Here is a 26,454-nt window from a genome sequence, read left to right as displayed (position 1 = left end):
TTGCCTGCACCTGCTTTAAGAAAATCACCAAATATAATGAGATGTATGATAACACCAAAAGAGAAAGCAATACTGAGCTGTGTGCTGAATTCTTGGAAATCTGGTTCCTAGTGTGGATGCAGATGCTTGAAAGTCAGGCCCTAATTGTATTACATGAGGGCTACTCAACTTTGGAAACCTTAGGGCCCACAATGATACTCACAGCAAATGCTGAGGGTGCAACTTAAGTGTGGTTGCATATACATGCAAATAGCTTATTTCACATTGATGGGCATGAATACAAACATTAAGGCTTAAGCCCCACGCTGGACCCAAATGTGGCCAATGTGAGCCAGTCAGCACCTCTCAGGCTTTGCCTACAAGGCTAAGCAGCCAGCACTTCCCAGAATGCCCCAGTGCTCCTGGCACCTCCTCCCTGGGGGCTAGAAACTCCGGCACCCTGTACCTGTTCCATCCAGCCTGTCCATTTGTGTCTTTAAATGCTCACCCTGCATGGGAGACACCTCGCCACTGTGGAGAGTGTTCCCAGTGGAGGCCACGTTCGTAGAATCCCACCTGTAGGCCGTGTGTTGAGCCCTGTGTAAACCCAAACCACACAGCAGGCTGCAAACAAATGGGCTGCGGGCTGCACACAGCCCACAGGCCACGTGTTGAGTAGCCCTGCACTACACTGTACTTCCTCCCAGAGAAGGAAAAAGCCAGTTTGCCCTGCTAGCTGGCAAGGAGCAGAGAGGAATGGAGAACCAGCATCAGCAGCAAAACGTGGGTATGTGTGAGAGAGTCAGGAACTAAGTTACCTTCCCAGGGAGAAGACAAAGAGGGTTTTGGTGGGGAGCGATAAGAACAAGGCCACCCTTCTAATAACGAACTGATGGATAGAAAACGACAGCAGAAAGAACAAAGCAACCCGTGGGAGTAAGGAGCTGGAATAGCTCTAGCCCTGGAGAAGGCAATGAGAGGTGCTCTCTAAACCACTTAGATCACTCCCCCATACAGAGAAGCAGGGACTGCAGTAGGGCCTTAGTTATTATTTTTCACATTACTGGCGTGACAGGCACCCTTGCTCGTTAGCTGGAGCGAGTCCCGCTTACATCAATGTCTTTTTTAAGTTCTCTCGCTCTTGTGATGAAGGCCTTTTGAATGAGGCCTCGAGCATCTCCCTCCCAAGTGCTGGAAACCGCTCCTCGTTTCCTCCGTCACGGCTGGGGGCGACCGGCGCCTCCTGGAGTCCTACGCGATTCGAGCTGTGACACAGCAACATTGCCTCCTGACGTCAGGGACAATGACGCGCCTGGAGCTCGCCTGGCTCGCTCCCCTCCACCAGGAGCATCCTCGGACTTCCCCGGGATGCAGGCGGGAGCACAGGGCACGTTGCTATGACAACGGCACTCAGCTGGGACCTGCGGGCTGGGACCACGCCTGGCAGCGCAGCTTTCTGCGGGGGCGGGCCGGGCTGCGCTCTGCCCAGGCGGGGGAGGGGAGACTGGCGCCAGCAGGTGGGCACGAAGCACGGGGGAGGGTTTCTGTGGCTCCCCCGAGCGACTGGCCAGCCGGCCCGCATATGGCAGCAGACAGAGCACGGGGGGGGGGGGGTTGGCAGAGGAGTAGCGGGGCCACGCGGGAGCGGGCGGCGTTCGGAGGCGCATGGAACGGGGCGGAGCTACTTTCGTTGGCTGCATTCCAATCCGGAAGAGCGGCACGCGCGGCGGTTGCTATGGGGATCGCACAGCAACCCCCCCCCCCGGTTGCTATAGCAGCAGCCCAGTCCACGGGGTGGCGGGGAAGGCTTTGGCGGTCGCACCCGGCAGGAAGTGTGGCGGGGGGAGGCGTGCCCGGGCCCGGAAGTGTGGGGGAGGAGGACTGCATTGGCTGTGAAGCCCGGAGGCTGCTGCCTGCCCCGGCGCGCGGAGGCGGCGGCGGCTGCTCCTCGAGCCCGGTGGCTTGAGGCAGACAGCGAGGGCCGCGCGGGGCCGGAGCGGGTCTCGCGAGATCGGCTCCCTCTCTACGCCCACTCCCGGGCCGGCGACCCAGCGCGGGGACACCCGGCGGGCAGGAGGAGCCTGGGCCCAGCACGGGAAGATGGCGGCGGCCGGAGGCGGCGGCGGCTCCAGGGCGGCGGAGCGGCCCCGGCTGTGAGACCCGCAGAGGGGGCGCCGGGGACGCAGCGAGCGGCGGAGGATGAGCCTGCTGTGCGCGCAGTATCTCCGGTGAGGGGGCGAGGGTGAGGTGAGGGTCAGCGCCGGCCGCTCGGCCCGGGCTGTAAGGGGGGCCGGGGGCCGAAGGTGAGTGGCGGGGGCGGGGCTGGCTGTGCACCTCGGACAGGGGGAAGGTGTTGGGGAGCGTCGGCCAGAGGCGAGCAGCGATGCAGGGGAAGGGGGGTGCGCGGGGAGGAGGTACGTGCAGGGGACAGGAGACTGGGGAGCAGACGAGGAATAGGTGGAGAAGCTGGGGCGGGGGTGGGGAACCTTGCTTGGGTCGGAGGCTGCTGACCCCCAGGCAAGTAGATTTAGCGTGCTCCAGCCCCACGGTGGGATAGTGGGGGGGAGGGCTGGAGCACCAGTGCAGGGCTCCCCCAGTGTTGGGGGGGGGGAGTCCTGAGCCTGGGGGGCTAGATTCAGGCAAGCCAGGGGGTTCAGGTTCCCCATCCCTGAGGTAGGGATAACCTCCGAAGTCTCGGGAGGTGGTTTGAGTACCCAGTAGGGAACAGTGGAAGGATATAGTCAAGGAAGAAGGAGGAGAGCCATATGTGTGGGAAAGGTGAGGGAAAATAGTCCTGGGTAGAAAAGGAAACATGTGGAATAGATGGTTGGGCCAAAAGTTGGATAAGCAAATTGGGGAAGATTGCATGGCAGAGTGGGATTAGCTGTAGATGGGGAGAGAGTCATTGTTCAGATGAGAAATCCCAAATATTTAGTTGCATTGTTAAATACCACATAGGAGTTATGTAAGTTCAAGTATGCTAATGGTTTCATGGCTTCATTCTAACTTGGGCTATTGCATTCTTCCTGTCTGCGTTCTTCTGCAGCTTCAAATCAATACAGGGCAAACTCTGAGTTATACTGTGCAGTGTTAAGTGGATGTTACTCATAAAGCAAAATCTGTATATGTAGTTTGTAAATTGCTTGCAGTTTCTTTGCTATGAAAAAACTTAAGACAACAAGTAGTCCTGCAGCACCTTAGAGACTAACAAAAATGCTGCAGGACTTTTCATTGTTTTTTAAGATTTTTCTATTACAGATTAACATGGCTACCCTTTGAAACTTTTGCTATGGAAGGCAATATAGCAGTGGTTCTCACATTGTGGTCATTGGACCAGTAGTCTACAAAGCTTTTTCTGGTGACTTGTAGCGTTAAAACCAAGCAATTTGGGGGTTAGAAGAGGAAATAGTTAACGGGTTTTTCATAGAATTGTGGAATCCCAAAAGTATGGAAATGCACAATACAATAGTTTGCAATGGAGCATATTGGGACATAAGCTTTAAGCAAACTTAATTCTTTGCATTTAAAATCCCAGCCCTCCTGTAGTTTAGATGAGCAGTGAGTGATAAGTTATGTGAATGATTTAAAACAATTCATAGCAGTGTCAGCAAAAAAGCCTAGATGATAAGCCTAGTACTAGTATATAAACTAAAGAGAGAGAGAGATTTTTTTTTTTGAAGAGTCAGGGTCTGAAGCAAGAGGCTCTGAAAGATGCAGTTAATATAATTTTGCAATTCTAAAATTCCTTCTGTTGAGCGATCGTAAACACTTCCGTAGCTTCAGCTAACTCCTCCTCCCCCCCCCCCCCCATAATGGCAATCCCAAAATTCTTTTTCTCTCTCCATTCTTGTATTCCTGGCTGCCTCTCAATCCTCTTGGATGTTGCCATGCTATTTCAGCCTTGTTCTTTTGAAAACAACTTTTCTTTTCTCCATCGCCCTTCTCTTCATGGACAACATCACTATTCTTCATGTCTCCCAGGCCTGTAATAATGTGTTGCATTTGATTTTTTTTTCTCCTGCTCCACCCCCCTGCTGTCACATTTTCCTTGTTAAAAGCTCCCAAATGAGTCTTTTCTATTGATTCCAGTGGATAGATCCCTATCCATATACTTGCCATTTTTTTGCTTTTATAACTGAAGTCTTGTCTGACTGGCCTTTCTGCTTCTGGACACTTCTGCCACCCTCTAGTACCACCAATTTGACAGACCTGAAGTTATCTTCCTTTCTCTCTGTTCTGAGCAATTCCTCTTTTCCTCATTGGAAACAAAACAAACTTTGTGAAATCTTTTCATTGGCTTTCTGCCAAGCCTGCTGACAAAGGTAGGGATGTGTGAGTGAATGAGTGATATATATCAAGATCAATGGGGACAACTGCCCCAGAACCCTGCGGCAGGAGCCCCAGGCACTTTCAATTGCTTGGGGCTCCAAAGGCGGGGGGCTTGCTCCAGGCAGTGCTGAAGGCTGGGGATGGTCCTGACAAGGAATGTCAATGTCCTGCAACCACCCCCTGCCTTGCTCTGGGACCTGAAGTAGCTGTCAGCTCCCCTGTGTTCTGTATTTTACCACATTAAGTTCAAGATCCTCATCTGCAAGATCTTCCATAGTCCCCTATATCTGTGTGCCTGGTACCTTTCAAATCTTTAGTGTTACTGCTCTCTTTGGTTTTGCCTATACTATCGGGCCACCAACCTAAGTTATGCAACTTCAGCTATATGAATAACCTAGCTGAAGTTGAGTATCAGAGGGGTAGCCGTGTTAGTCTGAATCTGCAAAAGCGGCGAGGAGTCCTGTGGCACCTTATAGACTAACTGAAGTGTTGGAGCATAAGCTTTCGTGGGCAGAGACCCACTTCGTCAGATACATAGCTGAAGTTGACTTTACTGTGGTAAGTCAACAGCTGAAGCTCTCCCATTGTTTCTGCATACTCTTCTCATTTTGGTGGAGTACCAGAGTTGATGGGAGAGTGCTCGGTGATTGATGTATCGTGTCTATACTAGACGCAATAAATCAACCCACACTGGATCCATCACTGCCCAGCAATCTAGCAGATATTAAAGACATTCACTTGATCTCTTTTTGCTTAGTCTTTGCACATTGGCTAGCACAATGCGATTGAGGCATGTGAATATTAATGCAATACAAATGATAAATAAAACACTTTTGAAAATATTCTTGTCTTTGATTGGCAAAAACTTACACCCTTCTTTAAAACCACTTCTTTAAATAGTTTTTGTCATTACAGGTTGCACCTCCCAAATCTGGGATTCTCTTGTCTGGCAACATCTTTGGTCCAGCATGACCATGGATGTTCCTGGATGTTCCCGGATCAGGAGAGCCAGCAGCTGGGAGCCCAGTGCAGACCTGCAAGTCTGCTAGCAGCAGGGCTGCAGCACCCTGGGCAGAGCGCGATAGGGACTGTCTGCCGTCCGACAGCAGGGTCGGGACCACAGCAGCTCAAGTGGAGAAGCCTGATTGAGCCATGTCAGTCTGGGAGGTGGTGAGGCTGCAGCAGCCTGAGTGGCAGCAGTGGCAAAGTGATTGGGGCTGCTTATCACCCTGCAGCGGGGTTGGGACTGCAGCCACAGCAGCCCGAGAGGAGAAGCCAGCCGTGGCAGTCTGGCAGAATCAGCATGGCCATGTGCCGCTTGGCAGCAGGGTTGGGGCTACAGCAGTTCAATCAGGCATCGTGTTCTGTTCAGCAGTGGGGTTGGAGCTGCCCGGCTGTCCAGCAGTAGACCGAGGGCTGGGGCTGACCCGTAATCAGCCCAGCCGGGCTGAAGGAGCTGGCAGCAGGGAAGGGCAGCAGGCAGAGCGGCTGTTGTCAGGGGACCACCCGTTGTCCAGCAGATTCCCTTGTCTGGGACCGGTCAGGTCCTGAGGGTGTTGGACAAGAGATGTCCAACCAGTAGTAGTTTCACATTTTTTCTCCAGAACTCTTCTTTGTCTTTTTTGACCTATATATTTTGGTGGGGGGGAGGGGGAGACAGCTGTGTGTGTTTTTTTTTTTTTTTTTTTTTTTTTTCCCCCCCCCCCCCACAGATGGAAAGTGCTACATATGTCTATAGAGCTATTTACAATTTTATAACTTCCATCTGGAATAAATTGGGGTGTAGAGGGGTCATTTGAGATAACTGTTGCCCAAGGTCATACAGCACTGGAGCTGAAAATAGAACTTGGGTTCTTACTCTCCATTCTCCTAGTTTTGTGCCTTAAGAAGGCCATCCTCCTTCTTCCTGCAGTAGAACAACTCTCAATTGGAATTCACTGATGGAGTAATTTAATTTAAGGTTGTTGTGCATAAGGATAGGTTAACAGGATGGTGATTTGTACAGAGGTCTTGCCAATAGGAAGTATGTATGGGGGGGGGAAGAGTACTCCTTTGTTGTATAAATAAAGCTTTGAAGGGCTTTTGCAAAAAGTTAGGAATTCATGTATTGTCTATCTTGAGAGACTAATGATTGAAGAACTAGTCAGATGACTTTGCAGGAATCAAGGGAGACTGAAAGATGAAGTAATAAAAAGAGAGGGGAATTTTAGCCAGAATGCCCCAAGCTTCCCCCCCCCCCCGTGCATGCAACCATTTAACACATCTAGCTTTAGTGAGTCCACTCTTGAGAACTTTTTTGTTTAAATTATACTGAATCTTCCATCAGAATGTAAGAGGTGACAAACATCTGAGACACCTATAAATGTTTCTAGCAAAACCAGGGAAGGTCAAACTTGAACAGCCTGATATTTCCACAGGGTTTAAAAAAAACAAACAAACCAAGCCCAAGCCAGAGGTGGGGGAAGGAGAATCCCCTTCATTTACCTTCAAATGTCATAAAAAGGGTGAAACCCCAAATTAAAAAAGAAAATCGCTACTGGTCATCTGTTAAGCAGCATCACCAGATAATTACCTATATATAGCTGATTTTTGTGGATTTCTGTTATCACAGGATTCAGTGTCGTTGTATATGCTGTAACAGAAACATTTTAGTTTGTCGCCTGGGAGGAATAAGAAGTATTAAAATAGGAATGCAAGGATTTGCATAAAGTCTGGTGAGAGAGACAGGAAAGTAAAAGATTGTAATTAAGGTTTCATTCAGGCATATGAGACATCTCTCAAAGATCATATTTATGGTTTTCCAAGAATACCCATCTGCATGATCTCCCTATCTTATGAAAATGGTGTCTAAGATGTGTCTTATAAATTGAAGCAATTTTGATTAGTCTCTCTCTGATTGTTTACTTGGGAATTCTCATGTACTTTTATCACCAAGCTAGGTATTAATCTGACAGGAGCAGATTTGTTTGGGTATCTCTTGTTTGTCCTGCTTTCTCTTGGTAGAGCTCGGAGAGATACCTAAAAGGAATACACCACTAACAATGAAATTCCTAATTAGAAGTTTAGTCGATTTAACCAATAAGCTTTTGCTTATTGGTTAGTGCTATAGACCACATGCATTTCCCCCCTCCACCCCCCTTGCCAGTACATTTTTTTAGCAGGCTGGCTTGTGCCGGGTCCAGAACCTACCCCTGCTGCAGCTCTGCATTTAAAGTGTATTAGGAGCCAGGTGGGCAGGCAGCCCAGCTCATGCTGGGTACAGCAGCTATTCAATTAACTGATATTTAACATCCCTAATTAGAAGCCACAAAGAGCAACTTCTGGAGTACACTGCCTTTTCCTCCTACCTGAAAACTCTTTGGTCTATTCCTTTTTAAAAGATTATGATACTGTATGTTAATGTTGGTCTTTTCTGATGTTCCTCTTAAACAAAAAATCTAAAACCCAACCACCAGAAATTGGGTGAGGCTTCAGGTCTGTCTCACTGACTCAGTATCAAGACTGTCCAGTTCATAAAATAACAGGATAACAAGCCTTGTAGATAGGAGGTGATGTAAAGGTAGGAGCAGTAGAAATAGTATCTTGACTTCAGTAAGTCTTTTTGTATTGGCTTGCATGACCTACTCATAAACAAACTAGCCCTCCCTTTTCCAGCACCCTTGGAACCTGACCAGTCCCGAACCAGGGAGTTTGCCGGATTGGGGAGGTCAGTTCTAACCCCTCTACTGCCCAGCTCTGATCCCAGCTGCCAGGCTCCTCTGGCCCCAGATACTCCTGCTGGGCTCCTGGTGGCTGAGCTTCTACCCTGGCAACTGATCTCCAGCCTGGGACTCTGTCCCAGTCGCCTGCTGGGCTTTTTTGTCTGGGAACATCCCTGGTCCTACTGTACCAGTTCCACCCCCCCCCATGAGTGCTCCGACCCTAGAGTACCTTCAGGATCACAACCATGCCAGACCAGGGATATTGCCAGACAAGAGAGTCCTGGACTAAAGAGGTTCAACTTGTATAGTTTAGATGGAGCTAATATAAGTGTATGCATATCTGGTTAGAAAACTGTTCCCAGACAGTAGTTAACCCTTTCCAGCTTGACTGAGAACCATTGGTATCAAGCAGGTTCCCACAGGGTTCTGGGTCCAGTTCTATTTAATATCTTCATCTGTGATTTAAATAATGGCACAGAGAGTACACTTATGAAGCTTGCAGGTGATACCAAACTGAGAGTGGTATGGCAAACGGTGGAAATGGTCTGCAGAAAATATGATAATTCAGAAAGGTCAAATGTAAAGTATTCCACATAAGAAGGAACAATCAGTTGCACACATCCACAATGGGGAAATAATTGCCTAGAAAGGAGCACTGCAGAAAGAGATCTGGGGGATCATAGTGGATCAAAAGCTAAATGAGTCAACAGTGTGACACTTGTAAAAAAGCAAACTTTGTTTTGAGGTTCATTAGCCAGAGTGCTGTAAACAAGACATGAAAAGTAGTTGTTCTGTTCTATCCTTGCTGTTTCAGCCTCAATCATTATGATGTCCAGTTCTGGATGCCACGCTTCAGGAAAGATACAGACAAATTAAGTCCAGAGCAACAAACATGCTTACGAGTCTAGAAACTTGACTTATGTGGGAAGATTTGAAAAAAAAAATGGGGGTTTTAATCTGGAGAAGAGAAGACGGAACATAAGTTTTCAAATACATAAAAGGTTTATACAAGGAGGAGGGAGACAAATTGTTCTTGTTAATTTCTGAGGATTGGACAAGAAGCAGTAGACTTAAATTGCAGCCAGAGTGGTTTAGGCTTGACATTAGGAAAGACTTCCTGTTAGGGTAGTTAAGCACTGTAATAAATTTGCCTGGGGAGGTTATAGAATCTCCATCATTGGAGATATTTAAGAGCAAGTTACACAGTTACCTGTCAGGTATGGTTTAGAGAATACTTAGTCCTCCCATGAGTACAGAGGACTGGACTAGATGATGTCTTTCTGTCCAGTCCTATGAGTCTATTGGCCTTGAGTCCTAAAGACTTAAGCATGTGTTTAACTTGACATGCTATGAGTAGTCCGTTTGGCTTTATTGTGATTACTTGCCCCATGTAACTTCTGTCTTTATGAGAACAGGATAATATATTTTTTCCCAACAGCTAGGCCTGTGAACTTACCCACATGACCTCAGCCTTCACTGTGGTTCTTGAGGTGTCATGGAAGGTAAACTTTATTACTCGCTGGTGATATGCGAGAAGGAAAGAGTCTGGCTTATCTTTCAGGATTCCAGGTGAGTTTGCAAGGCTGTTGCTAAATATTTATTTATTTTTTACAAAATACAGAAAACTAAACCCGCAAATATTTATAAATGGAGAACACTTGTTATGGAATCTGTGAAAGAATAAAGCTGACATGCCAGGTCACACTCAGCTATACATAGAATGGAATAGAAATCTTAATATAAACTGGAACTAACTTTTACTTCTTGTAAAAAGCTTAATTTTTATTTTACAGAAGAATCAAACTGTCAGCTCATTTCTCAAGTTTTCTGTGAAGAAAATATATTTTTCATAGCTGACTTGAGTTAGTTTAATTGTTAAACTCTTAGCATTTTGAGGCTAGAACTAACACGGATGCATTTCATAAACTATAAATTTTAGCAAAATGTCGCTTTACTCTGGTAGAATATAGCTGTGTCCTACATTAACATAGAAGGAAAGATGATTGAATTATAGCTCTTGACTAGTCAGCACCAGAATTACTCAATAGTATTCAACAGTAACGAGGGTTCATATGACTGATGTAATCCCATAATGAAACTATAGCGTCTTTATTAAAAGTTTGACTACTTTTTTTAGCTACTTTTTTATAATTCACATTGTGTGTCTGTCTTCATGGACTCACTAATAGCTCCATTTCTTGCCTGCATCTGCTGTGTTAATCTCCTCTTGACCGGTCCCTCCCTGTCTAGCATTCGGTTCCATATTACTAATACCTCACCTTCACTGTTGTGCAGAGGAGAGTTTCTCTGGTTGCAGTCCATGTCTTGTCTGACTTTGTTTCCTATGTCTATTGGATAGGAATAAGAGTTATTTATTTGAGCCAACAGCTCTCTCTGCCTGTTCCTGGACCTGCAACCAGCTTTGGGCCCCCACACCTAATATATCAGTCTGAGGAAGTGAATAATATAAGAGAATGAGTTTAATGTGACAGGTGAACTAAAAATGCCACATCTCATCTAGTCTTTCCTGTTGAGCATATATATTGGTTGCCTAGCTTCCTTATGGCGTGAAGGCATTCTGGATCTCTTGGGGCATAGTACCAAGTCCTTAGGTGTATTTTGCGGGCAAGCAGTTTTATCACCCCTATGAACAGCGGTACTTAGAGCCTGCAAGGGGCCTTCTGCTAACTCCAGGTTTAATTCCTTTTGTAACTGGACAGTCAGTACCAAATTCCTGAGGAGGCCTGTAACTATTTTTACTCTCGCCTAATCCTAGAAGTGATCTCAGTGGTAGTGGCCAATGAGAGATCTTGCTAGGCTGAAGCTTCTAGACTTGCATCTAAGAATAAATACCAAGCAATTCAACCTTTTGGGGCAGAAAAATTATGCTAAGACTACGTGGTAGGTAATGATTGGTAGTTATCAAGTAATCCTAATCCTGATGGAGAACATCTCACAGATAAATTACAATAACTGCTGAGGAATGGGGCTTGATTTAGCTAGGAAAAGGCAGCATTTTCCATTTCAAGGTTGTCATAACCAAGGTGGTCTCCTGGGATAGGGTAGGTTTGCTAACTGCACTTGCCCACCTGGAATTTGTGAAGTGTGCTGCTTGGATGCAGAGGGAGTGCACAACTCTTAGTCATTGTTGTGTGCAATCAGCACACACCTCACTTCATATGCTTTTGCTTTTCATGTGTGTTACTTTAGTAATACTATTGGGGGGGGGGGAAACTACACAGATGGAAACCAGCAAAATCTGGCAGCCTTGTGCATGGGCAACAGTAAAGAAAAAGTCTCGTGGGCCACTTGTAAAACCCTGATAGGCTGTAGGTTGCCCACCACTGTAATGGCTCTTTGTCAGCTGGGGAAATTTTAGACAATGTTTTGACAGAATCTTTGAGAGTTGGCAACAGCATGAATAGTTTCATGTTTTCTGCAAACCAGCTAGATTTCTTTGCCACCAATGACTGCCAAATATCTCCTAATATGCTTCAGAAGCAGGTAGTATCCAGATCAGCTGCTGATACTCCCCTCTGGACTAGAGGCAAGAGTTTCCTTCAGCCTTGAATCCAGAACAGCATCAGAAATTGGATAAGGATGTAACTAAGATGCAGCTATTAGCCTTGACCTGGGCATGGCAATTTTGATATTCTGACAGTCTGAAACTATAGTTAAATCAACTAGTCTGGGCTCTCAGTCTACTAGATAGGCTGTCTTGGTTGGGATGAGGTTGTCCAATGGAATCTCAAGTTGACATCTTGGTTGATTGCTGGGAGCAGTGGATCAAGAGCTTTACTGAGGTTCAAAAGTAGGAAACCAATAAGACATTCCTGCTCAATGAAATGGAAGACTCTCATTGTGCACAATTCAAAAAGTAGACTAAGTGGCTCTTCATCTGTTCCATGTATTTCCTCTGATATGTGAACTAGGGATGTAAGTAACTAGTGATGCGATGAGTCGCCCCCCCCCCCTTGCTGCCTCTATCAGAGAGAGGCAGGAAGAGGTGGGGGAGCAGGAGCCGGTGCTGGGGGGGAGCTGGCTTAAAAGCTGGCTACCCCCAGCACCATCTCTGCAGGTAACAGCACAAGCGAGGACTGAAAGTCCTGGTGGGGCTCTTGTACATTTAAAAGACTCACCTGCTGCAGGGAGTGAGGCCAATCCCCCGCTGGACCCGTGCTCCCTTCAGGGCTTTCGCTTTTGAACTGTGGCAAGATCCCGGCAGGGCTCTTGCTCCAGTTCAAAGATGGAGGCGCCTTTATCAACTAATCGAATATTTGATGGAAATCCGATCGACTATTCAATGAGTTAATCTAAATTTAACATCCCTAATGTGAACCATGCCTCTTGTGAGCAAAACCTTGTTTTCACAAAGTTCCTTAATTTATTTCCTTGAAGCTTGGATAGACTGTTTGCAGTAGTCACAGATAAGAGACCGTATTCCTCATTTCTGTAACATCAGACTGGAGAGTTAGTGAGATACGAGTCCGATGGCTGAACCTTCCTTTTACTGTGTTTTAATAAAGGTAGGTAATGCATCTTTGCCCCAGATCACTGTTTAAACTTCCATCTCATTCAAACCATTATTCTGCACATTCCCCCTCAATCCCCCAAGCCTTGTATTCAAGACTCAGGGTATGTGTACACCACATTCCTCTTTCGAGAGAGGAATGCAAATGCAGCTGAGTGAAATTGCAAGAAGGGTTTTCTTTCGAAATAACCGTATCTAGACAGCGTTTCTTTTTTCGAAATAGGGTATTTCGAAATAGCGCCCGGATGCGATTATGCAAATGAAGCATGGGAAATTCAGATCTGCGCTTCATTTGCAATTTCGTTCAGCTGCATTTGCATTCCTCTCTCGAAAGAGAGGAATGAAGTGTAGACGTACCCTCAGCACTTAAGACTTTTGGGAAGTCTGATGTTATCTGCACAGGAACAGATCTATCCGTAAGTTCTCCAGACTTTTTGCGACTCGTAGATAAAATCGGGGTAAGTCCATCTCAGTTTAATGGCAGTTCAAACAATGTACATGTGGTAACATGATTTTATTAAATATCTAGTGACCCGCAAGTTTCTACAGGATACTTCGGTGAGTATCCATCCCTGACAAGGTTGCTACTTGGGGCTCTCTTTTACTGCACTACAGCCTCAATTTGGGCTTTAGTTCTGATGCACAGTTTGGATGAATAGTATTATTAATGCTATTTGGGAGCAGATTCTACAAGGTCATTATTGCTTGTCTTCCCCTCTCCCCCCTGACATCTAGCAGCAGTCAAGTAGCTCGGAGGTACTTAATGTAGAAGTCTCCTAGTAAGTTTAATTTCCCCAGCCAAGCTAAGGTAGGCTATATAGCAACTCCTAGAATTCCCATAATTTAGTGATAGATGCTGCTTGATGCCATTACGGTTTTTAGATGGAGAATAAGTGTATAATATATAGGCTGCAGTCAATTCAAATGGGTTATTTTTGTCCTGAGAGGCAAGTATTAATCTAACCAGCCAGCCTATCCAGAGTAAGCTTTGTATTGAGACAATAATTAGCAGCTGTTTTAATTTACAAGTCAATCATTCTATTACTGTTCTAAATATATATTAAAAACTGTATACTAACCTGTGTGTGTGACACTGATCACAGCTAATGCTGATCACAGCTAATGCTGAGATGCTTTTTGTTTCTTTTTTCCACAAGTACAAAAAAGGTATAGTATGGATGAGTGTGTTTAAGGTGTGAGTTCCTAAAACATAACCATACAACATAATAGGGAAGTTTAATTTTGATTAATTAACTAATCGAATAGTTGATGGGGTTTCCATCAACTGTTCAATTAGTTGATAAGGCTTTCTGCGTTCCACTTTTGAAATACTCTGTGGAGCCCAGAGACAGCAGGGAGTCCCGCTGCCCCCAAGGCTCCATGCGAGCCCTTCTGCTTTGAAATATACAAGAGCCCCAGCAAAGTCTCTTGCACATTTCAAAGCGGAAGTGCTGCATGGAGCCTGGGGTCAAAGTTGGCATTCTAGTGGGGGCTCTTGTACATTTCAAAGTTGGCCGCCGCTGTGCCCCTGTCCCCTCTCACGGAGCTGGGAGGAACCGGCTTTTAAGCCAGCTCCCTCTTGTCTCTCCTCTCTCCCCCCTCCCACCCTTGCTGCCTCTTTGTGATAAAGGGGGCGGGGGGGAAGTGACTAGTCGCTTACATCCCTAAAACATAAGGTCATGTGCCACTTTGATTACATATGCCCTCGACATTTCAGTTTTAGAGATTTTGTAGTTGTCTACAACTTGTATGCCAAAAGCAGCTTTAATCTTGGATAAACCATTTTTGGAATCATATGTGAAAGGTATTAATATAGGTAATTGCAAAGGTAAAATGTCTCATACGCATACAGGAAACTAAATTTATTACTGTTCTTGGGGGTGATAGATCTGTGATTGAGCAAAAGTTGATACACATCAGATTTATTCAATTTGGTGTAATAGATTTTACAGTGAGAGACAGTTTATGGCATCACAGGAATGAAAAGCATTGAGGTTGCAAATGACAAGAATTACAAGAGATGAATTTAGCTGGTGCCAAAGTATTCTTAGTCCAGTCTCAAAAATTTGAATCTGTTGTGAATGACATTTTCAAATCTTACTGTGTAATTCCTCGAAGATGACGAGGCGTCTCGTGGCACTTCAGAAACTAGCAGATTTATTAGGGCATAAGCTTTCGTAGGCAAAACCCACTTCATCAGATGAATTGGAGTGTAAGTTACAGAAGCAGGAGCATATAGAAAGAACTTGCTTGTGTTAATGAAGCTAATCAAGTCAGGATGGAAGTGGGTCATTCAGAGCATTCGGTGTGGAGATGTGAATATCCAGAGAGGGGAAATTGCCTTAATAATGCATTAACCAGTTGAGATCCTTATTGAATCCAAGTTGATAGTGTTGAATTTGCAAATGAATTCCAGTTCATCTATTTCCCTTTGTAACCTGTTTTTGAAATTATTTTGTATAAGGATGGCTGCTTACAAATCCATTACTGAATGTCCAGGGAGGTTAAAGTGTTCCCTGACAGGTTTGTGTGTTACCATTCCTGATATCTGATTTGTGTCCATTTATCCTTTGGTATAGTGACTGTCAGGTTTGGCCAATATAGATGGCAGAGGGGCTTTGCTGGCAGTTGATGGCATATGTCACATTAGTGGATGTTCAGGTGCATGAGCCCCTGGTGTTGTGGCTTATGTGGTTAGGTCCTGTGATGGTGTTGCTTCTTTAGATACGTGGACAGAGTTGGCAATGGTTTTGTTGCAGAGATAGGTTCCTGGTTAAGTGTTTCTGTGGTGAATTGTGTGGCTGCTGGTGAGTATTTGATTCTGGCTCAGGGGCTGTCTGTAGGCAAGGACTGGCCTGTTTCTCAAAGTCTGTGAGCATGAGGGATTGTTTTCCAGGATTGGTTGTAGATGGTTAGTAATGTGCTGGAGGGGTTTCAGCTGGGGGCTATAGGTGATAAACAACAGAAGGCCGCTGGTTACCTTGTCGGGCCTGTCCTGAAGCAGGTGACTTCTGGGTACTTGTCTGGCTCTGTCAATCTGTTTCTTCACTTTTTGAGATGGCTATTTAAGTTTTAAGAATGCTTGATTAAAGTTTCCAGTATCGAGTGGTGTTTGTGACCATCTTTTATTTGTACTGTAGAATTCAGGAAGTGGATCTCTTGTATGGATTGTTCCAGGCTGAGGTTCATAGTGGAGTGGAAATTGTTGAAATTCTGGTGGAATTCTTCAAGGGTGGTCTCCTTGTGATATGATGATGTTATTTAATATAGCCTAAGTAGAGGATGAGTGCTAGGTCGGCCCTAAAAATGTTGGCATATTGTGGGGCCATGCGGGTACCTATAGCAGTGCCACTGACTAGAAGGTATAAATTATCACCCACAACCATTTCCGATTTGGAGAGGACAAAGTCACATAGCTCTGCCATCAGGTGTGCCGTGGCATTATTATAGATACTATTCCTGACATGACTGCAATTACTTGATGGCTGCATCTAGACTGGCATGATTTTTGCAGAAATACTTGTAACGGAAAAGTTTTTCCGTTAAAAGTATTTCCACAAAAGCGCGTCCAGATTTGCGCAAAGTATCTGTGCCAAAGCATCCGTGGCCAGTCTAGACGCGATTTTGCGCAAGAAAGCCCCGATCACCATTTTAGCCATTGGGGCTTTTTTGAGCAAAACAGTTCTTCTCTGTCTACACTGGCCAAAAGGGCTTTTTCCCGAACAGGAGCGTGAAAGTATTTGCGCAAGAAGCACTGATTTTGTACATTACAAAGTCAGTGCTCTTGCGCAAATTCAAGCGGCCAGTGTAGACAGCTGGCAAGTTTTTGCGCAAAAGCAGCCGCTTTTGTGCAAAATCTTGCCAGTCTAGACACACCCAATGGGTTTTGAGGTAACTACTAACTGTTTTGACAGCATTCACCATGTATTCAGGCTTGTTGGTTAGGGCACTGAAGACAAAAACCAAATGTGGGGATTACCCATTTGGAGCATATTGAGTTACTGTGAAATAACCAGAATTAGGGGTATTCTTTGAGATCAAAACAGGTACTTTTGTATATGTTTTGAAATTTTATGATGGATTTAATCACCACTGTTAACTGAAGTCTTTCTTTTATGGAGAGAATACTTTTATTAGAGACCTGTGAAAGCTAAAAAGTTCTATGATGGAGCTTGTAGCAATGAGACATTTTAAGCCTTGTATTGAAATTTATCTGCAAAGGCAAAATTATAGAAAATCAAATTTATATATAATTGAACATTCAGTTGAATGTATAGTTGCTTGGTTGTCTACAATCAAATTATGATTCATACATTTTATTTTCACACAGTGACTTGGTGTTTATCAAAATTAGGTCTTTTTTGTTGTTGTTGTTTTAATGTAAGAATTGAATATGCTAGACCAGTATACATTGAAGTATGGAGTAATGCGTGTCCTAGGTTGGTGGTAGCTGCTAAAATGTCACTTGTCCCCTGTTAAATACACAGATGAACTGTTAAGAGATTTTGGTTTAGACTTCGTGGTTGTTGGAATGTCTTAAATTTATTTGGGTGCTGGTCAATGAGAATTCAAGGGTTTTCTTTTTTTATATATAAATTTTGAATATTTTTTACATTTTGTAAAAATTCTGAAATGTTGGTAAACTACATCTGTCTTTTGACTAGGGATGTGAACCGGAAACTGGTACCAGCTCCACTCCCATGGCCTGTGCAGGTGGAGGGGCAGCTCTAGCCCTGTGGGGTCGGGAACTAGCTTCCCTTCGTTGGGGGGCGGGGCAAGCTGGGAATGGGGGTTGGCCACCCTCATGTGTGGGGCATCCTGTGCTGCTGGCAGCAGCCCTTTGGAGAGGGAGGTGGCGGGGGCAAAGGGGAGCACATAGGGAGATATTTCAGAACAGCTGTGGTGAAGCTAGTTGCTTCACAATTGCTGTATTGTTCAAATTCCTCATATAGGCAAGCTGGGGTATCCTCCACTATTATTCACCTCACCTGGGGTTTTGAGTACTGAATCTGTTAATTACCTGTCTCTTCACTTTTCTGTTGCAAAGAAGTTGTTTTTGCTATTCTTCAGTTCCCTGAACTTCCAGTGTCAAGTCCCTCTTGACAATGGATAGTTGTAATGCCTGCTTCTACAATTGTTATGAAGGCTCTTGTTTCATTACTGTCCACATTAGGGATGCGAAAAAGGTTAACTGGTGAGCATCACCCTAAATGGGAAATGCTTACCTTTTTCAATTAACGGATAACCAGCGGGGACTGGAGCAACTCCCTCCTCCGCTGTACGCTGGGATTGCTCTCGTGTGGAGCAGCTCCTGTCTATGACGGGCTTGGCATCTCACAGGCAAGGGCTGTTCTGTCAGGGGCTGGAAACTGGGAACCAGCAGCAGCCCCAGTCCCAGTGCGGGGTTGGGGACAAGAGCTCTATGGTCTGGGAGCTGCTCCAGCCTGGATTCCACTTAGTTGGTTATCTTGTTAAATGTTAGGTCAACCTAATGTTTAACTGATTAACTGGGTTTTTACATCCCTGATCCACACACATCTGAAAACTGGCAAGACTACTCCACTTACACTTGACAGCAGCTTGTGGAATCTGTGAGCAATAAAAAAAACCAGAAGTGGTCTTCTGCAGTTTGAGGAGAACAACACTGCACCAGTTTAACCCTGTAAGAGCAAATTGAGGCTGGAATCTTTTTCTGTGTCTCTTTTAAAATGAACACTTGGTTTACAGAAGATGATGGTATTTGCTGGGGAGAGTTTCTTACTTGGCCAGGACAAATGGGTTTTTTGGAGTGCGTACTGGCTAACGAAAAGGTGAGTTTTACATTCTCTGACACAGGCAACTTATATCAACTTATGGAGATACAGTCTGCTTTACTAGAGCAGTGTTTCTCAGCCAATGGTACGAGTACCCTTAGGGGTACTTGAGAGACATCTGGGAGGTACATCAGCACAACTGAAATTTGGAGAGAACTGAATTTTTATTTTTATTTTTTCAGCACTTTTTATTATTTTTGTACTTTTTACACCCAAAAATATCATTGCCCGCCCAGCTACGATTACATTGTTTAAACAAATGTGTTGCAGTGGTAGGGAAAAAAAAATTGTCTGAAAACTGTAGGTACTGGGGTTACTTTTTTTTTTAAGGGGTACTTTATTAAAAAAAAAAAAGGTTGGAACACTGTACTAGAGGAGTAGCGTTCAGTAGACACACAATACTTTGGAAGACACTTGAAATGTATCCAGTTTGTCTGTTTTACATGTTTGTTGGCAGTTATAAACTAGGAATGTTAACTTTTTTTGGGGGTGGCTAAATGTGTAACCCCTAAAAATTTCAGGGGCTACACATTTACATGTGGGGAGGAGGCAGTTCTGTGGGAGCTGGTATGTGCAGGGAGCTTTCAGCTGGTGGTGGGGGGAGGGGTCTTGTGTATAACCGTGAAGGTTAACAGAGCACAAGTTCATTGGTTAACTGATTAAATTTAAACTGTCACATCCCTATTATAAGCCAGATTCATAGTCTTCAGAAGACCTCTGACAGCCATTCATTAGAAATAAAATTTAGCTAGGAGACTGGAGGATAATTTTTATGCTAGTGACAGCTACTCTTTGCTGTTTAGGTCCTGCAGAATGGTAACAGTGTGAATGGAGGCAGGCTCCGCGCCCTGTGTCCCTGGTCACACGGTGCCCCATGCTCCACCACAGCCTGAGTCCACGCCAGCAATGAGCTGCCCTAGTGGAACCCGCCGCTGCGTCCGGTAACCCCTGAGGCATCACAAAGGGGAGGCCCGGCAGCATTTGCAGTTGCTGCCAACACAGCCAAGTGGGGACAAGGTAGCTAAGGGGTGAGGGGGGTCGGGGGGGGGGTCGGGGAGGCACGCCTGGCTCTGCATAGTGGCACCCTGAGATCCTCTTCATTGCATGGCCCTCTTTCCATCCTCCATGGCCTCAGCCCCTCTCCTGCCCCCTCATGGACTCCAATGCCCCCTTTCTCAATCTGGTACCTCCTTTTTGTGCCCCTCCCTCCAGCCTCCTTCTCTGCCTCCTTTCCATTACTTCAGCCCATAGACACCCCCTTTTTCTGTTTCACAGCACCCCAGCAATGCCACCTTTGCTGCCCCTTCTCTCCAGGAAGCTGTCAAGGCACCTGGAACAGCCTTTCCCCTCCCCTGAAATTTCTGCATACAGGCCTGGTGCTGTTTCTTTGCTGGTTAGGTTGCCTGTTTGTGGGAGGGGGCAGGGTGCATAGGGAGGGAGGAAGGGGGATAGGGTGTAGTGGGGATGGGTGGTAAGGTAAGGGGGGGATGGTGAGGTTGAGGGGGATATTGGAATGGAAGCAGGGGGATGGACAATGTGGAGGTGCAGGGGGAGGGTTTAGGGACAGATGGGGTATAAGAATATTGAGGAAAGGTGGGGGTAGGGATAGGCAGTGTGGGGTGGGGTGGGGGTTAGGAAGGAAAGTGGGGGTAGGGATGGAAGGAGGGGAGTGGGCAGCCCCCTAGCAATTGGTGAACTGCATTCTTATGTCATACACTGCAATAAGCCAGAGGTAGCTGTGAAAATTGCTAATTCAGTAACTACTCTAAAGTAATGAGTCTAATGTTGGTGTTGAAAAAGTTTTAAACCTAATATTGCTGTAATAACTTGTTAATATCGAAGTCACAACCCAGACTGTGTGTTTCTCTGTGTGTGGACTTTGGAGATGAAAAATTACTGATGTCATTGTTCTCCCCATTCTCTGTCATAGCCATAGCATAGCTTTTATTTAGGACACTTTAGTGTCTTCCTTGGTTGCTTTCAAAGGAGCTTTGAAAAATTGTCGTAGAATATATAACAGCTACAAAAATCCACTGTCTTTATCATAATGATGGTGAAACTGATTTGTGACTTGTCAAAAACAGTTTTTCATTGGAACAAGACTGCAAAATTCTTCTTGTTCCCAAACTGTTTGGAACTAGGTTATACACAGACTGATAAATTGGAGAAGACTTTTGACTAATTTGTCTTGTGTTGCAAAAATTTTTCTTTAAGTTGCTAGAACAATTCAATGAGATGAATAATGGATTTTCCCAGGGTTGAATTGAATGTCAGTCACCTGTTCCCAGTGGACTGTCTGCCAGCTAATATGTGCAGTTTGACTATGTGTGCACTATGTTACTGACAAGGGATGCTGAGGATATCCTATAATGGTTATTTGGTTATTTGAGATCTGTTTCCTGCTAGAAATGGCTCAGTGTGCTTACCTTATTCATCCTTAATAGTCTAGAGACCATCGCTGTTCTGCGCGCAGAATCCAGTGAACCCCAATACATTTGGGTAGAGAGGGAAAGGGATGGGCTTATGTTCCTCTTCCCATAGAATAAATGGTAGCAGGCATATAGGTTTACTTTTCTTGGAGGTCATCTTGTATTGCCAAGTCTTGTGACAAAGTGTCTCTTCACTACATTTCTAAAGAAGCATGATGATGATTGGAAATAGGTGATCAGATAAGGGAGTTCTTGATATGAGTGGTATTGTTAAAGGGGGGGGGGGTTGTATGGAGTCTTGAATGCAGTAATGGTTGTAAAATTGCTGGTTTCTTCCAGTCTGTCTTGTGAGTGGACCTGAGTTGAAAATCAGAGCGGGCACATGCAAGAATGAAGGTTCCAAAAATAGAACTCAGGCCAGGAGTTGAAGTTGGAGCCAAAGATACTTTTCTAGCAAAACTTTCCAATATTTTTCATTTATTTATCTTTACAATGTAAATGGCTAGAAACATTAGGTGCAAGCATTGACCTGATGGTGGGGTGCTTTAGTTCTCTTGTTGAACAAATAGCTGAAATTTAACTAAAACCTTCTTGCATTCTCACTCAAATGTTCTATGCAAGAGTTAATGGGACTAAGTGATTTCTTTTAAATGAAGTATTTGAGCAATTGTTAATTCTGAAAATGTAACGCTTCCAAATTTATATATTCAAAACTACTTGTTAAGCTTTTGAAAACTGTTTGGGAAAGCATGTCACATGAGAATATTTTATATTGTACTTGTTCAATTTATAACATTCACCCATACATTAATACCTAATTATGTCAAACTCCCCAACCCGTTGCAAAATCTTAATCACACTCTAATACCTATTTAGGCAAAAGATGAACTAAATTGATGAGTGCCACTGCTTCATGAAGGTCACTAAACTTAGGATGTTTTCAACTAGTGGGGGAAGCAAATTTCAGATATTTAGGCCTTCCACTCAGGATGCCCTGCCACCATTCCCCAGATGCACAAGTCTAGAAACTGTCAGCAACAGCAATTTGCAGAGTAGAAAGGAAGAAATACTTTTGGAAGAAGTCTAAATGAACTTAGAGGACTTTGCTTCAGAACTGTCAAGCTGACAACATAATCTGTTTTTACAGAAGGGATAGGGAACTTTTTTGGGTTTGGGGCCAATGACCCACAGAAGAATCGGTTGAGGGTGGGGGGAGGCACACACCTGAGAAGCAAAAAATCTTCACTGACCAGGCCCCCGAGCAAGGAGGGAAAAACCCCTTCACAGATGTGGCCCCAACTGAGAAGCAGGGGAAAAAGACACTCCCCTAAGCTCCAGCCCCATGAATGGGTGTGTGGGGGCGGGGAGAGGGCAGGAGGCGCCAAGGTTTAGGACTAACCCCCAGGACTGGAATACATACAAATTGGGAAGCGACTGTGTAGGAAGGAGAACTGCAGAAATGAGTGTAGGGGTCATAGTGGACCACAAGTTAAATATGAGTCAGCAGTGTGACACTGTTGCCAGAAAAAGCAAACACGTTATTGGATTCATTAACAGGAGTGTTGTTGGCAAGATGTGAAGTAATTTTTTCTGCCCTGCTCTGAGCTGATTAAACCTCAATTGGAGTATTGTGTCCAGTTCTAGGCACCACATTTCAAGAAAGATGTGGAGAAATTGGAGAAGGTCCAGAAAAGCAACAATAATGATTAAAGGTCTAGAAAACATGAGCTATGAGGGAAGATTGAAAGAACTGGATTTGTTTAATTTGGAAAAGAGAAGACTGAGAAGGGACATAACATCTTTCAAGTACCTAAAAGGACGTTATGAGGAGGAGGGAGAAAAATTATTCTCCTTAACCTCTGATGATTGGATAAGAAGCAATGTTCTTAAATTGCAGCATGGGAGGTTTAGGTTAGATATTAGGAAAAACTTCCTAACTTTAAGGGTGGCTTAAGCACTAGAATAAATTGCTTCGAGAGGTTGTGGAATCTCTGTCATTGGAGATATTTAAGAGCAGAATAGATAAACATCTGTGAGGGATGATCTAGATGGCGCTTAATCCTGCTGTCAGTGCAGGGGATTGAACTAGTTGACATCTCAAGGTCCCTTCCAGTTATAGGGGCATCTCGATACAATAATTTGATCTTTGACATTCAAATACATTTGTTTATAAAACATCCCCTGATGAAAACTCTGGATATTAGTTTTGCACAAGAGTTTAATAAAAGTCAACATCCTAAAAACTGCCAACAGCAAATTGAGGGAATCTAATACAGGAAACAAAGAGTCCATATAATGGAATAAATGTGTGACCAGCAGTTGTCATATTAAACATCTTTAGGGGAGTGAAGGTGTAATTGTTCATGCGTACAGACATGAGACGTTAAAGAAATGTGATCTCCACACTCTAGAGCCCACAAGAGCAAAGATATGTTCAGGTCAGATCTCCCTTCTCCATTCCAGAAATGTGGTACTTTAGCTGGTCATTTACTGCACCAGTACAATTGTGGTGCTTTATAATTTTTCAAATTAGGTTTTAATTAAGTTGTGGCTTTATTCTAATAGTGTGGTGTCTCTGCTCTCCATTCTTGGGAATGTATTTTTAATTCTGAGGTGTAAATAGCGAAGCTGACTGGGATTCTACTCCTTGCAGTTATTTGGGAAAGATAGAAAAACAGAATTTGTTGACAGAAGGAACAATTGGTCTGTCTAGTTCAGCCTCTGATTTCTGGCAGATACGTACCCTATTCCAGTTTAGTAACTATTATGTTTCATTATAACTTTTAATAGAGAGAGAAGATCCTACTTTCTTGCATTATCTTTAGGCACTTAACAATGTCCTCCTTTCAAAGATGAATAATGTGTTAGAATATGTATATATTTAATCACTCACACTCGTCTCAAATTGTCGTCTTGCACTCCCAGTCCTCCGTATTTTAACTTTAAAAAAAAAGTTACTTTGTGGCTGTGGTGGTGGTAGTAATGTTGGAAGTTTTAGGAAGATAAAGCTTCTTGTATAGCTTACATTTACCTGTTTTAATTAGACCAACTCTGAGTGGACTTCGATGACAATGGTGGTAAACCCCAGGAGCGTTGGGCTTTTTAACAATATTGCAAAAACAAAAGTAAAAGAAAAGCATAGGCAACTAGGGAACAACAATGGGGAAAGCTATTAGAAGGATTTCTGAGCTAAAGTCTTGTCTACGTGGTGGTATTTTGCAGAGTACATTTGTGTGTGCTTTTGCAGAATAACTATTCCAAACTAATTGTCCCCATGCAATTGACTTTTGCCTATTACCCTCTGAAGCATACGCAAGACACCAACTTGTCAGAATGAGCACGTCAGGTTCTGGGCAGGTATCCCACAGTGCTTTGTTGTGTTCTGTGCATTCTGGGGATGTTGTCACAGCACATTGTGGGATACCCACTGGAAATTTGAGATGTAGAGGTCATAGCAGCAAATGGTTGAGATTCCTCTGAACACATCCCATGAATTGTCTGTCTTGCCAGTTATCACCACTTTCTTACTGTTGTCAGCCAGCATGGTAGGAACACAGCTGTGCCCCACAGTCCAGGCATTCATTGTGCTGTGCATGTGTTTGGAATCATGCATCCAGGTGGCTTTGGCAGCCAGCTGCAAGACTGACGAGTTGTTGTTTTCAGTAGAGCATGCCAAGGAGAATGAGATCAAACAGTTAATCTATACTATTATGAAAGGAGAGGTGCCCATCATGTCTGTCAGAGAACATTTGAGAAGTTTCTAGGGGGTGGCAGGCCCGCAACCCCACCTACAGCCCTGCCTCCTCTGCTGAGGGGAGGAGGAGGGAAGAGCATGTGTGCCCCAGCATCCCCAAAGCAGTGGGGAGGGAAGAAGATGCACAGCCCCAACACCTCCCAGCCCCAAGAGCAGCGTGGAGGGATGGGGCTCTGTGGCCTGAGCCAGCCCAAGCCTCAGGATCAGCGTGGAGGGAGAAGGCCTTGTGGCCTGAGCCGGCCCTAGCCTCTCTGCCCCTGGGCTCAGCAGGAAGGGAGGAGGCCATGTGTACGTCTACCATCACGGTGGATGGGTAGGGCTAGTTATGTATAAAGCAGGGCTACTCAACATGTGGCCCGTGACCTGTTTGTTTGCGGCTCATGGGTGGGATCCTTTGAACATGGCCTCCACTGGGCGCATGCTCCACAACGACGAGGCATCTCCCATGCAGGGTGAGCAATGAAAGACACAAGTGGATGGGCTGGCTGGAACAGACTGGTACAGGGTCTGTGTTTCTAGTCCCCAAGAGAGGAGGTGCTGGGGGCACCAGAGCATTATGGAAAGTGCTTTGTATTCATGCCTGTCGGTGTGTGAGAAACTATTTAATATATATTTGTATATATATGCAGCCACACTTAAATTGCAGCCCTCGGCATGTGCTGTGAGTATCATTGTGGCCCCCAGAGCTTCCAAAGTTGAGTAGCCCTGGTATAAAGCTTTCTTGGAACAACTTCATTCCACTGAATACCATTTCTGGTTTCCAAAAACCAGCATTGATTTGTAAGGGATCACGATATTTACCTGGGATATCCAGAACTTTGGGATGACAAAGAGCACTTTCCTAGAGATACACGCAGAACTGTAGTGACAGTACACCAGTCTGGATGCTCCTGGGTACAGGGGTGGCCCTCACCAGCTGAAGCTTGACACCTATGATTAGTTAGCTACCAATCAGCAGCAATTTGGTGTTGGATCAACAGTTGGGATTGTTGTCATGGAGCCATACATTGTTTTGAGACGGTGCTGATGGCATGAGTCATTAATCTTGGCAGCATGCAGCGGGTTATTGGTAGATTTGCACAGCTTGGGTTCCTGAAGTGTATTGGCAGGACACTGATGTCGTCCATGTGCCTAATCTTTGTTTCCCTCTCTCCTTGGCCAGGACTCAGAATTCATAGAAAGAATGGGGTGGTTTTCCAGGGTGCTTCAGGGCTTAGTTGATAACTGTCAGATTCACCAATGTGGTCTGGAAATGTTCATGAACTTAACACCATTTGAAACTTACTCTGGTTTTGTTTATAAACAATAATGATTTTAGTCCCTAATTAGAATGCTGTGTCATTCAGAACCTGTCTCCGCAAACTAGCGATGTAAGCGACTAGTCGACTAGCAAATCGACTAGTCACTTCATACTTCTGCCTTTGCTGCCTCTATCAGCACTGTCTCTGGGGGGGAGGAGGCAGGAGCACAGTGGGGAACTGGCGGCACTTCTGCCTCTGAAATGTAGCAAGAGCAGAGCTCTTGCTACATTTCAAAAGCTGAAGTGCCAGCAGGGGACTAGCAGTCCCCCGCTACCCCCTTGCTCCCCACTTGCTTTGCTTTTGAAATGTACAAGAGCTTTCAGGGCTCTTGTACATTTTAAAAGCAGGGAGCATGGGGCCAGCAAGGGACTGCTTGAGTCCCCTGCTGGCCCTGTGCTCCCCACAGTGTTTCCGCCTTTGGAATGTAGCAAGAGCCTATGGGCTACATTTCAAAGGCAGAGGCGCCCTTATAGACTAATTAAATAGTTGATTAATCAAAATTTAACATCTCTAATGCAAACTGTAGCAAGTTGTCAGCAATGCCATTTGAGGCTAGGAAATGAAATGTTCAAATATAATTTTATCACACATTGCGGCCATGAGCCATCACAGTACAA

The 26,454-nt window shown here is 44.9% G+C and overlaps 1 protein-coding gene across 4 annotated transcripts in view; it reads left to right on the top strand.

The window, feature by feature from the left end:
* The first annotated feature begins 1,815 nt into the window (after positions 1-1,815).
* Positions 1,816-26,454, top strand: part of SMG7 (SMG7 nonsense mediated mRNA decay factor) — an 84,396-nt gene continuing 59,757 nt past the window's right edge. The window contains exons 1-2 of one of the 4 annotated variants that reach the window (XM_075936780.1): positions 1,816-2,207; positions 19,157-19,370. Coding sequence is in view for 2 of the 4 variants with exons in the window: in XM_075936779.1 (XP_075792894.1) it covers positions 2,179-2,207 (29 nt within the window). In the remaining 2 variants the exon portion in view is untranslated. Of the gene's footprint in view, positions 2,227-19,156; positions 19,371-26,454 lie in introns of all 4 variants that reach the window. The other 3 variants (XM_075936779.1, XM_075936781.1, XM_075936782.1) reach the window with 3 other exon arrangements.

The sequence above is a fragment of the Pelodiscus sinensis genome, chromosome 9, assembly GCF_049634645.1.
Source record: "Pelodiscus sinensis isolate JC-2024 chromosome 9, ASM4963464v1, whole genome shotgun sequence".
NCBI lineage: Eukaryota > Metazoa > Chordata > Testudines > Trionychidae > Pelodiscus > Pelodiscus sinensis.
Note: the sequence above shows the minus strand (reverse complement) of the source record. Positions and strands in the feature narration are given on the sequence as shown.